Source organism: Lepus europaeus, chromosome 9 (genome assembly GCF_033115175.1).
Source record: "Lepus europaeus isolate LE1 chromosome 9, mLepTim1.pri, whole genome shotgun sequence".
Lineage (NCBI taxonomy): Eukaryota > Metazoa > Chordata > Mammalia > Lagomorpha > Leporidae > Lepus > Lepus europaeus.
In genome coordinates this window covers 83,674,792-83,687,475 of record NC_084835.1, presented here as the reverse complement: position 1 = coordinate 83,687,475, position 12,684 = coordinate 83,674,792, and the positions used below count along the sequence as shown (strand labels likewise).

The 12,684-nt window shown below is 43.2% G+C and overlaps 1 protein-coding gene across 1 annotated transcript in view; it reads left to right on the top strand.

The window, feature by feature from the left end:
- Nucleotides 1-2,319: 2,319 nt before the first annotated feature.
- The window catches only part of LOC133767221 (zinc finger protein 24), a 62,811-nt gene continuing 52,446 nt past the window's right edge, over nucleotides 2,320-12,684 (top strand). The window contains exons 1-4 of the mRNA XM_062201543.1: nucleotides 2,320-2,416; nucleotides 4,677-5,176; nucleotides 6,219-6,366; nucleotides 9,833-10,331. Coding sequence (XP_062057527.1) covers nucleotides 4,757-5,176; nucleotides 6,219-6,366; nucleotides 9,833-10,331 — 1,067 coding nt within the window. The 5' untranslated portion in view covers nucleotides 2,320-2,416; nucleotides 4,677-4,756. The remainder of the gene's footprint in view (nucleotides 2,417-4,676; nucleotides 5,177-6,218; nucleotides 6,367-9,832; nucleotides 10,332-12,684) is intronic.

Sequence of the window (12,684 nt, the reverse complement as noted above, 5' to 3'; positions counted from 1 at the left end):
GGGTAGTGAGACAGGAAGTGCATCAGAACCCACAGAAAACTGCCTCAACACAGCCTCCTTGAAAAACAGGGAACTAAGAGGGAAATGGACTCTTAGTAGCTGCTCCTAAGTCCCCCAGGTTCTCCTGTTCCAGGAGGGTCACAGATCAGCCACAGTTCAAGCCTGGCCTATGTGGATATGGTGTGGAGTGCCCTTCCCCGAGTTGCCTAGAGGATCTATCTGGACCAGATCTTTAGGATGGCCGGAGGGGCTACCACTCAGGAAAATGTCCACATAATAGGGATTTAGAAGGATGATGTTTCAAAACAGCTGTTGTTTGTCCCTACCTTTGAGAGAGTAAATTAGTGAATACAATCTCATTGTGGAGTCTATCTACTATTTTAGAAAGAATTAGGAATAACAGAACAAGGGATCACAGACCAAGGGTTTTGTAAAACTTTTTAACATTTTTAACTTCCTCAAGTATTTTTATTTGATCTTTGTTACTTTTCCCCCAATGCTAATTAGATGCAAAAACTTTTAACTCAAACTCAACAAAAACAAAAATGCAGGAGTCACAAAAGAGGGAGCTGGAACAGCAGCCAAGCAGGGGCATGAAAAGGCTGGATTTCTGAAGTCTTCTACAATGACGGAAAAAGACTTGGCAGGGGGTTTGGGAAGATGAGCTCTGGTCAGTGAAAAGCAGTGCCATACCATCAGCTGCTCCTCACTGGCTCCCTTGTTCATGAATCCAGCAGAGGCTGAGGGTGCTCTGCAGACGGCACTTTCCTGAACGAGATGAAAAGCTGAAGTCCGAGCTGAAATGCTCTGGAAGGCTACACCCTGTAGTTCTGGGAACAAACCCTACATAGCAGGCCTCTTTTGCTCTGATGCCTGACCTGCGACCTAGCGAAAGCAGCAATGCAACCAGCAGGCAATTCATTCGTGAGTATTCAAGACATACATAGGAGTTCTCTCTATACCATACAGCCAGCATCCTGGGGCTCTATGGGAGATACTCTGGTAAACAATACAGACAAGATCCCTGACCTTAAAGCTCCTACAGGCAAAACAAAGTAGGTAAATAACCCAAAGAGACCACCCCTCATAGTGCTGTGAAGGGTGGGCGGCTGTCATGAGCAAAGGGAGTCAGTGAGGCTGAGGACTGGCCACAGTGAGCCTAGGGGCTGAGTCCAGAGAGGGGAGGCAGGCAACACCCCAGGGAGCCTCGCAGGCCAGTGTGAGTTTTCATGTCATGTTTGAGGTAGAAGGATCCACTGGAGGCCTCTAAACGGGAATGAACCGATCAGATTTAGTTTTTTTTTTTTTTTTCGTGTCCACAGCTGTTTTGTGGTATACCACGTCCAGCCTCAAGTTCTAGCATGACTGTGCATTCTGCTAACGCAGTGTGACCCCGTTGCCCAGGCTATTAACCCGTCCGTCTTGATTCCTTGATAGATACACACTGGTCATAAGAAAGCTTTGCAGCATAGCTGCTGAGAGCCGAAAGGTCAAGCTGCGTATTGGTTTCAATTCTTGCTTACCAGTTAGGAGTCATGAGCTAGGTTTTTGGTTTTTCTAATTTGAGTATGGTAGTTATGGTAGTTACTTCTTCCTTTTTTTTTTTTTTAACATTTATTTTATTTATTTGAAAGACAGAGTTAGAGATGTAGAGCCAGGGGGAGAGGTGTTCTATCCCACTGGTTGACTTCCAAAATGGCCACAATGGCCAGAGCTGAACTGATCTGAAGCCAGGAGCCAGGAGCTTCCTCCTGGTCTCCCATGTGGGTGCAAGGGCCCAAGAATTTGGGCCATCTTTAACAGCCTTCCCAAGCCATAGTGGAGAGCAGGGTCAGAAGTGGATCAGCTGGGACTCGAACTTGCGCCCTTATGGGATGCTTGCGCTGCAGGCTAGGGCTTTCAGCCCCTGCGCCACAGCGCCGGCATCCCTGGCAAGTTATTTCCTTGCGCCTCAATGATTTCGGTTGTGAATGCGCATAATAAAAGTACCTGCATTAGGGTTATTGTGAAAAATGAACGCCACGGGACATATAAACCACAGGGCCAGTACCTGGCACCGTTCATACCTAACAGCTTCTATTACTTCTTTCAGAGGATTACTGTGTACACACGAGCTAACGCATGTGAAAGGCTCCGTGACACTAAGGACGACCTTAATGGTACAGTTCTCCCTTTTCTTCCAAGCGGAACAGAGGCTCCAGGCCAAGCGCAGCCTCAAAGCGCTCATTGTCATCCAGACCCGCCCCGCCCCCGCCAGGGGCTCGTCTCCATGGCAACGCGGGGCTTTGCCTGTCTCCGCCTCCACCGGCCCGCAGACCGGAAGCAGTTTGCGCCGAGGGTTTCTGGGAAACGGCTTGTGTGCGGCGTTTCTGCGTCTGCCGTGGACAGCCAAGCTGCTGCGGTTCCTGAGCCAGAGGTTTGCGCCGGAGTTGGGGGACGGGTGTGAGGAGGAGGGGAACGCTGGGCCAGGGTCTGCGGCCCTCTTCGCGGGAGCCCGCGAGGAAGCCTGGCGGGGACCTTGCCGCAGCTTCCTGGGAGGTGCGGAGGATCGGCCGTGGTCTCTGAGCCCGGGAGTTGGGGGGCAGCAAGGGGTAGCCTGGGAGCCTCCGCAGGTCTCCGACAGCCGCGCAGAGCCCGCCATCCCCTGTGTCCTCCGCGACCCTCCTTCTTCCCCCCTCCCCCACCGGCCGGTTTTGTTCTATTTCGAGGCCCTGGCCTCTCGCAGAGGGTTCTGGGAGCCGTTTCGGGCGGAGGTGGGGACAGGGCGGGTCTTGCGCGGGCGCTGCCGGGAGTTGCAGTCCTACCGGCCGCGGGCGGAAGTGCAGTAGCTCCGAGGCTCTGGTCACACGGTGGCCTGTGTGTGGTCTTCCGAGATCCGCCGCCGTGGGTGCCCAGAGGGGCAGGAGGACGGCGGGGCGGGGGCGGGGAGGTCACTTGACGACCAGGCGGCCCGCCCAGCCTTGCCGGGACCGTGAGGCTGCGCTCCCGGCATTCCCTTCCACGTGCCGCTAACGGAGTCGTAAAACAAAAGGAAAAGACATTTCTTTCATATATAGAAATGTTTGGGGCATTGATATGATAGGGGCCTGGGATAGGAGTCTCTGGGCCGGATGCCATTTCTAAGGCCAGCGCCCTCCAGAGTATTTAATTATATCTTTGTGGGTCGCCTGATAAGGTCTTCGTTGATTCCTAGTATTCATCTTGATGGAGTTACAATACAATTTGTTTAAGTTAATGTTTTTTTTCAGCTTCTAGGATCCTCAGTAAATACTTAGAGTAGCTGCGCGGTACGTTCCTAATGTAAACAATGGAACAATGGCACTGACAGGACTTTGCAAATACTAAGGGTTAGAAATAGCACACACTTTCTACACATAAGCCTAAAGACAAGATTCCCGGCTACTACAAGAAGTTAAGGTGGTTATGAAAATGCCTTTTCTTAATAGAATTTGCTGTGATTAATGCCTGTCTTTATAAATTTAAATCTATTTATGGTGCGGTGAGTAGTATTTTTATATTGGGTGGGATATTTTTCAATAGTAATTTGATTTAAAAATGCTGAGATCTGTTACTGAGCAAGTGAATATTTTCTCATATATATTTTAAGTCAAAGAAGTTCTGAAAGATAGGAACACTTTTTCAAAAAGAAGTGGTGCTAACTTTGAGGCGACCTAAGTGTGTCAGAACCCCAGTCCTGACTTGCAGATAAAGGGTTCAGGGTTAAGTGCATTTAGAAAACAGTGAAGTTTTTACTTGTTCTTACTTGAACTCCCACCACCCCCTGCCTTTTCTTAAAAGAGAGTTTGGCACTCAAGTGTTGAAGTAGAGCAGGCATGTGGTGGTGGGGACCACAGGAGGAAGCCTTAGGGTCAGTCAGGAGGTAAAAGGAGCAAGGAGGGAACCTGGGTAAGAGCTTTTACTGTGTTTTATTTTTTAAAAAAATTTGAGAAGTTGAGAAACAGAACTCCCATTCACCAGTTCCCACGCCAGATGCCCACAGCAGCTGGGCCTTGGACCTAAGCTGGGAGGCAGGAACTCAAGCCCGGTCTCCCAGGTGGGTGACAGGAACCCCGTTACTTGAGCCGTCACTGCTGCTTCCAGGGTCTGCACTTGTAGGAAGCTGGAGTAAGGAGCTGAGGCTCCAACCCAGATTGTCCAGTAGGAGACGTGGGTGTCTTAAATAGTGTGCTAAATGCCTGCTCCTTTACTTCAATTCATTTAGTTATTGAAGTAGGGCTTCTTGAATTTGTAGACTGTAGTTGGCTAACTTTTTCTCTACAGAGCCAGATAGTATTAACTATTGGGGTTTTCAGGCCTGTGGTCCTTTCTGTTGAAATTACTTAGTTCTGCCAATTCTGCTATTACACTGTGAACTGTGAACCAGTAAAATTATTTATGGACACAAGCATTTCATTTTCATATCATTTGCATATGCCATGAAATATTTTAAAACTATGAAAGCGGTATAAAAATGTGAAAAGTATTCTTGGCACGAGCATTGTACAATAATAGACAGCAGGCTGGATTTGGCTGTGATCTGTAGTTTGCAGATTTCTGGTATAAGTTGCTGATTGAATTTTAATCCCAGTAAAAGAACAAACATCTTTTACTTTCTTCATAAGTCCAAATTGTTAGAATGTTCGGTCTTTTATTTATCTTTTTTCCTTGTGCTTCAGGAGTGCCTGTGAAGAAAAGGGAGTCTTTTCCTGAGGCGTCTATCCTGCCTTGATTGTCTTCAGAAGTATCATCAATCAGAATGTCAGCACAGTCAGTGGAAGAAGATTCCATACTTATCATCCCAAATCCAGAGGAAGAGGAGAAAATTCTGCGAGTGAAGCTGGAGGAGGATCCTGATGGTGAAGAGGGATCGAGTATCCCCTGGAATCATCTCCCTGACCCGGAGGTTTTCCGACAGCGGTTCAGGCAGTTTGGATACCAGGATTCACCAGGGCCACGCGAAGCTGTGAGCCAGCTCCGAGAACTTTGCCGTCTGTGGCTCAGGCCAGAGACCCACACAAAAGAACAGATATTGGAGTTGGTGGTGCTGGAGCAGTTTGTGGCTATCCTTCCCAAGGAGCTACAGACATGGGTTCGGGAGCATCACCCAGAGAACGGGGAGGAGGCAGTGACCGTGCTGGAGGATTTGGAGAGTGAACTTGACGACCCCGAACAGCCGGTGAGCCTTATGCCACTTTGCTGGGTTAGAATGCTGGCTTAGTAGTAGGTGAATCTGCTAAATTCTGCTAATTCTTCACAACTAAATTCAAATTATGTTTATGTTTTTTTCCTCCCCTTGCTGCTCCTTGTTATTTGTGCTGTTTTGCCGTTTATGTCTCTACAATGAATGAGGGTCTTTCAAAAATGGGAAATGAAATTATAAAAATAAGTTTATTTTGGTGCGAAGCAGTTTTGCAGTCTGCATATGAGGAGTCTTCAAAAAGCTCATGAAAATTGTATATTATGGGGACTGGCATTGTGGTGCAGCAGGTAAAGCCACCACCTGTAGTACTGGCTCTGTAGTATGGGCTCTGTTCAAGACCTGGCCACTGTGCTTCTGATCCAGCTTTCTGATGTGCCCTGGGAAAGCAATAGAAGACAGCCCAGGTATTTGGGACCCTGTACCCGCTTTGGAGACCCGGAAGAAGCTCCTAGCTTCAGATTAGCCCAGCTCTGGCTGTTGTGGCCATTTGGGGAATGAGCCAGTGGATGGAAGGTTTCTGTCTCTGCCTCTCTGTAACTCTGCCTTTCAAATAAATAAGTAAATCTTTAAAAAACAAAGAAAATTGTATGTTATGAAAAAACAGTTTTGATTTCAGAGAGTTTTGCACCAAAATAAACTTGCCTTCTAATTCTATTTTTCCCAGGGCCAGCACTGTGGTACAGAGGCAAGGCCAAAATTGGGAGCCTGGCACTAATCCAGGTCTCCCATGTGAGTGGCAGGGTCCTAACTACTTGAGCCATCACCTGCTATCTCTCAGGATACACATTAGCAGGAAGCTGAAAGTGAGAGCAGAGCTGGGCCTTGAACTAGTTCTAGGACTCACGACAGGCACTCAGATGGGGGACATGGGCAGCCTAACTGCTGGGCCACATGCCCACCCCTTTTCCCACAAACTTGAAATTACCTGCATATGTTTTGAATAGTTTGTCTTATGTGTGTTTTGTTCTGATTCCCATCAAAATTCCTTCTCAACTGAACCAAGTCTCACCGTTTCCAGGTTTCTCTTCGTCGGCGAAAGCGGGAGGTGCTTGTAGAAGAGATAGTGTCTCAAGAAGAGGCTCAAGGGTTACCAAGTTCTGAGCTTGATGCTGTGGAGAACCAGCTCAAGTGGGCATCCTGGGAGCTCCATTCCCTAAGGCACTGTGGTGAGGACTTTGTGGCCTATAGAGTGTGAACCTTTTGGCCAGTGGTATCTCTGGTGCTGTGTGTGGGAGGACTATCCTTGACCTAATTCCCTAGGCATAGACACACTTGAAAGATCTTGATTCTTTCCTGCTAACAATCACTTTGCTTACTTCAGTTTTATTTGCTAGACTTTAACATCAGTAGCCTTTTCTTCCTTTTCAACCTAGACCTGCCTGTGTCTGGCCTCAGATCTTTGTCTTCGTAGACATCATCTTTAGCCTTTTCTTAACTGTCCAAGCTCTTACTGAAGACCTAGGCATGCCAGGCTAGCATCTGCCTTATTTTGAGTAGGGACTCACCTATTGACCAGGTTCCTCTATTTACTTTTTATATAATGCTTATTTGTCTTCTGTTTTATATTCTTTTACTTTAATTATTGCCCCTGATCCTGCTGCTATAAAAGCTGAGTTGCAGCCTCTTCTGATTTCTTTTTGTTTGTTGTGTATCATGGAAGTCTTTCTAAATATTTAGCTATTTCTATTTTTTCTTCAGCATTCTACTTTTTTAAAAAAAAGATTTATTTATTTGAAAGGCAGAATGACAGAGAAAGAGGGAGAGACAGAGAAAGAAATCTATCCACTGGTCACTTCTCAAATGGCTGCAATGGCCAGGGCAGGGCTGAGCTAGGCTGAAACTGGGAAACTGGAGTTCCCTCTGGGTCTCCCATGTGGGTGCCAGGGCGCCAAATACTCTGGCCATCTTCTCTTTCTTACCTTGGAGATTAGTGGGGATCTGGATCAGAAGCATAGCAGCCGAAACTCCAGCTGGTTTTCTGATATGTAATGCTGGTGTAATGCTGGTGTTGCAGGTGGCAGCTTAACCCACTGTGCCAAAGCACTGGCCCCAGTTATTTATTTTTATAAGAAACTTCTTTTATGTAAATTATATTTGGGGTAAATTCTTCACTTTTTCTAAGTATTTATACTAAATAGACTCCTCTGCTGTAATACGGGAAGCACAGAAAAAATTTAAAAGCTCACAATTGTAATAACTCACTCAAACCATTCATTCCCAATATATTAGCAACTGAATACCATATACTGTGTGAACACTGATACAATCCAGTATACTTCTAAACCTTACCCATTTCTTTTTCATATTTGTGTGAATTTAAATGAAATTTGTCAAGTCTGCTTTGGGAATCACTGCTTCAGGTAGGTAGAGATGATGTTAGTATGCCACAAATTGAGGTCTGAGTAGGTTTTCTTTTCATCTGAAGGGACAGTGCTAGCTAATCAGAAAATCAAGGGTGGGGCTAAAGGCTGCTCAGAATCTTCAGTTTCAAATGTTTCATGGAATATTATTCTGTGAAATAAAGTTTGAGAACCACTGTCCTTGGTATTCTTTTTTTAAGATTTATTTATTTTAAAGAGTTACAGAGAGACAGAGGCAGAGAGAGGTCTTCCATCCGCTGGTTCACTCCCCAGATGGCCACAATGGCTGGAGATGGGTTGATTTGAAGCCAGGAGCGTCTTCTGGGTCTCACACGCAGGTGCAAGGGCCCAAGGACCTGAGCCATCTTCCACTACTTTCCCAGGCCATAACAGAGAGTGGGATTGGAAGTGGAGCACCCAAGACTTGAACTGGTGCCCATATGGGATGCCAGCTCTGTAGGCAGCAGCTTTACCCACTATGCCATAGTGCCAGCCCCTGTCCTTGGTGTTTGAAGTAGCATTTTATTGGTAGAAAACTTGTCCTCTGAGTTTTACAATGAACTTTATGTATTTTTATAAGCCTCATTTCAGCAGTCTAATCTTTTTCAACCCTTTGGAAAAGTGTGTCATTTGTCCCCACTTAACCTTCACACTCATATCTGTTCTTCAAGTTTCCAGGCTTCACAAACCCCCTCTAACTCTTTGGGCTCTGTTAGGTTTCTTCCCTAACTATCCTATTGCTACTCATTTACTCTTTACCACTTTTCTAAATGCTGCTGCTTACCCTATATATCTGTTCTTTAAGTCTTGAGGTTTTAGGAAATTTTTTTTAAAGATTTATTTATTTGAAATTCAGAGTTTCATAAAGAGAGAAGGAGAGGCAAAGAGAGAGAGAGAGAGAGAGGTCCTCAATTCGCTGGTTCACTCCCCAGTTGGCCGCAACAGCTGTAGCTGTGCCGATCTGAAGCCAAGAGTTAGGAGCTTCATCCGGGTCTCCCACGTGGGTGCAGGGGCCCAAGGACTTGGGCCATCCTCCACTGCTTTCCCAGGCCATAGCAGAGAGCTGGTTGGGAAGAGGAGCAGCTGAGACTCGACTGGCACCCATATGGGATGCCAGCACTGCAGGCGGTGGCTTTACCCACTACGCTACAGCACCAGCCCCCAGGAAATTGTTAAATGAGACTTCCTCTTACCTCTTCTTTCATGTGGGTGGGGGTACCTCATGTTGGTAATTCAGGGTTTTTTTTTACTGGGTATTTCTCAGTGAGACTTAGAAATAAAAATTTTTCTCAGTACCATGATATATTTCAAACAGAGCAGGATGCTTTTATAGAAAACCTTTTTTTTTTTTTTTTTTTTAATAAAGTTGGCTTCTACATTTTTTTTTTTAAAGGATTTATTTATTTATTTGAAAGGCCGAGTTAGAGAGGGAGAGATAGAGCTTCTATCTGTTGGTTTACTCCCCAGATGGCTATGATAAGTGGGGCTGGGCTGATCCAAAGCCAGGAGCCAGGAACTTCCTCTGGGTCTCCCACATGGGTGCAGGGGCCGAAAGATTTGGGCCATCCTCTGCTGCATTTCCAGGCGCATTTGTGAGGAGCTGGATTGGAAGTGGAGCAGCAATGAACTTGAACTGTTACCCATATGGGTGCTGCAGGCAGTGACTTTACCCACTATACCACAGTGCCAGCCTCTATAGAAAACCTTTTACTTATTCAGGATGTTTTGAAGTATCATGTCTTGAGTTAACAAAGGATGCCCCAAGCTTGTCTTTAGCTCTTTCTGGTCAGGTTGCCCATGTTCTGCTTTTAATCTAATCTTTGCTGTTACTTACCTTATTTTACTCATTTCAGAAATAGCTATTTTCTGTTTTGCTGTTTACATCAGTAATTTCTCCTTTTATCAAAGCACAAGAACATTATAACAGTTTCTTAATTTTTTCCTAACAAAGTTTCATCCAGACCTAACAATATCACTATCTACCTCACCGTCTTAGCATCCACCATCTGTCCTTTATTTTCTGACTGCCATTTACAACCTATTTGCTTAAGTTATATCTACAACCTTTTACATCATTATGCTATTATCCAACCTCATAATTAGTCATTTCATTTTTTTCTGTTTTGATAGTAGGCAACCTGAACACCAATTTTTAGAGTGCATTTATAGGTGTTCCTAACATACTTTTAGTTCATTAAAAAAAAAAAAAGCTTTTCTTTCTTTCGCCCTAAAATAGGATATGAATGATATTTACATTTTCTGTCTATTTCAGATGATGATGCTAGGACTGAAAATGGAGCACTGGCTCCAAAGCAGGAGATCCCTTCGGCGGCAGAATCTCAGGAAGTTCCTGGCACTCTGAATATAGGTGTTCCTCAGATTTTTAAATACGGAGAAACTTGTTTCCCCAAGGGCAGGTTTGAAAGAAAGAGAAATCCCTCTCGGAAGAAACAGCATATATGTGATGAATGTGGAAAACATTTCAGTCAGGGCTCAGCCCTCATTCTTCATCAAAGAATCCACAGTGGGGAGAAACCTTATGGATGTGTTGAATGTGGGAAAGCCTTCAGCAGAAGTTCCATCCTTGTGCAACACCAGAGAGTCCATACTGGAGAAAAACCTTACAAATGTCTTGAATGTGGGAAAGCCTTTAGCCAGAATTCTGGGCTTATTAATCATCAGAGAATCCATACTGGGGAGAAACCGTATGAATGTGTTCAGTGTGGGAAATCATATAGTCAAAGCTCAAATCTTTTTAGACATCAGAGAAGACACAATGCAGAAAAACTTCTGAATGTTGTGAAAGTTTGAGAAATTAAAAAAAAAAAAGAATCAGCACTCAGGTCTTTTTCTTCAGAAATGAAGACAAAATTTAAAACATGAAATATTACATAATAGTTTTTTCCCTATTGACTGTCAGAAAATCCACTTGGAAATGTAAAAATATATTTACTCACCATTATTATTTTATCTTGAATGAAATGGTGTCATACCTGCCTAGAAACTGAAATTTCAGACTAATTCAGGTATTAATGCCTAAATTTTCCATGTGATGTTTATATTTTCTATTTTCCAAATAATGAACTGCCTGATTCTTTGTCCCTTTCTTAAAAGTTTCCTTTTCTAGACAGATTGTTTGTGTTGATCATTGAAATGTTCTTTGTAAGAATACATTCCCTTCTACACTAAAAGGCAACATAGAGGAATTTATGAAATCTGAAAACCATCTTTAACTTTTCAGATATCTTTTAAGAATTTGCCCTTCTGTTTCCTTTTACCTAATTCGAATATGCATTTAAGAAAATAGAAGATAAAAGATGACTAAAAACTTCAAAGTAAAATGAGCCTTAAGATCTCAGGTAAGAAGTGATATTGATAAAACATCAAAAGTGAATGGGACATCTAGATTGGGGAAGATAATGCAAATACTTTGATCAGTTTATCTAAATGCAGTCATTCACTTGTAGGAAACTCGAACTACTCACCATGTCTGTAATTTGGAAACATCTAATTAATGAAGATAAGTGTTGTTCTAGGTATTACTGAAAGGTAGATAGTCTAAACGATAAATAATTGTAAAACTATAAAGGTAGAAAATACAACACTTGGGAAGAATTTGTAATAAATGCAGTGTTGAAGGGCAAATATGAACATAAAGGTAATGGTCTCTCTGGGCTGTTTTGCCTTCATCTTTGTTAAGGATAAAATTCCCTGACAAGTGGGCAACTAACAATCAGGTTTGCTATTTTTATTTCTTTGGTATAACAGAGTTGCACACCAGGCTGAAAAAGCAGCCCTGCATTTATTACACATTGTCTACAGACGAGGCACTGTGCTAGGTACTGTAATCCTACTTAGGTAGGTAGGTGTTTCTTCCACTGTAAGTTGTACGGGGTTTGGTACAGAGTTGTTGGATGTGAGTTAGCCCCTTCCCCATGTCTGAACATTCCTCGGGGAGCTCACCTCTGATTTCCACAGCCAATGTGCTCTCACCAGGGTGTTGTATTGGGGTAGGACTCTACTTAAGAGCTAGCCGCCAGCTCTCCCACATATTTCAGAGGTGAGTCCAAGATAATTCTCTTAAAATAGTTTGGAGATTTGTAAATCTTAAACTAACCAATCTCAAGTAGCATTGGAGTTGTTACATACAAGTTAAGTTGAATGGACTGTTCTATTTAAGAAATAAGCTACTAGACTATTAACAGCTAGTTTATTAACTACCAGAATTGATCAATTTTTTTTTTTAAATTTTCAGTCTTAACATTTAAAAAAATGTATTAAAGTAATACATTGTAGTAGTAGGATTATTTACTCCTTGGCCGATAATCCCAAGTACTGTGGTTCTACTGTTTAGTGGAAAACTCTGGAAGTTGAAATATAGAATATGAGAAAAGGCTTTTTTTTATATATATATATATATATATATGATGGGCTTCATTGTGTGGAGAATGATCCATGTGAATGCAAATATTACATAGTTCCAGAGATTCTGGATATATCTGGTACTTGGATCAAATTTAAAAATGGAAGGTGAGAGTTGCATGAGCCTATTAAAAAGCATAGTAATAAACGCAAGGCCAGTTGGTGAAGATAAGAGGCAGAATGGAGCTTGTTTATAGATTTTCTGATAATTATAAGAAATGTGCTTTATAGATTAAGATTTATTGAAGTATAAATATGTAGTAATGATATAATGTATTTTAAGTTATACAAGAAATGTAGGGACTTTTGTTTGGGTCTTTTTCTCTTCGTGGCTGAGAGGAAACAAGTCAATGTCCAATAAAGCTATAAACTCCTCTGCTCTAAGATAAAATGATCTTGAGTTGATTATTTATTTATGACTGACTTCTTTCCAAGTAGGTTTTGAGGTGGCATATTTGGAAGACTGCTGGGATGACAGAATTCTTTTATCCAAGTGGGTAAGAAGGGAGCACCCTCTGGCTGGGATTTCATGCCTTTTAAAATCTTCTGTCTGTCTGCTGTACAAGGAAGCTTCCCTATGATGGATTTGTCATAAATGCCAAAGATATTTGGTAGTGTGAGAGCATAAAGAAAGTATTAAAACTGGCAAAACTGTCTGTCTTTTCAGCTCTGATGGCTGTACATTGTTCAGAAAGGATTCTG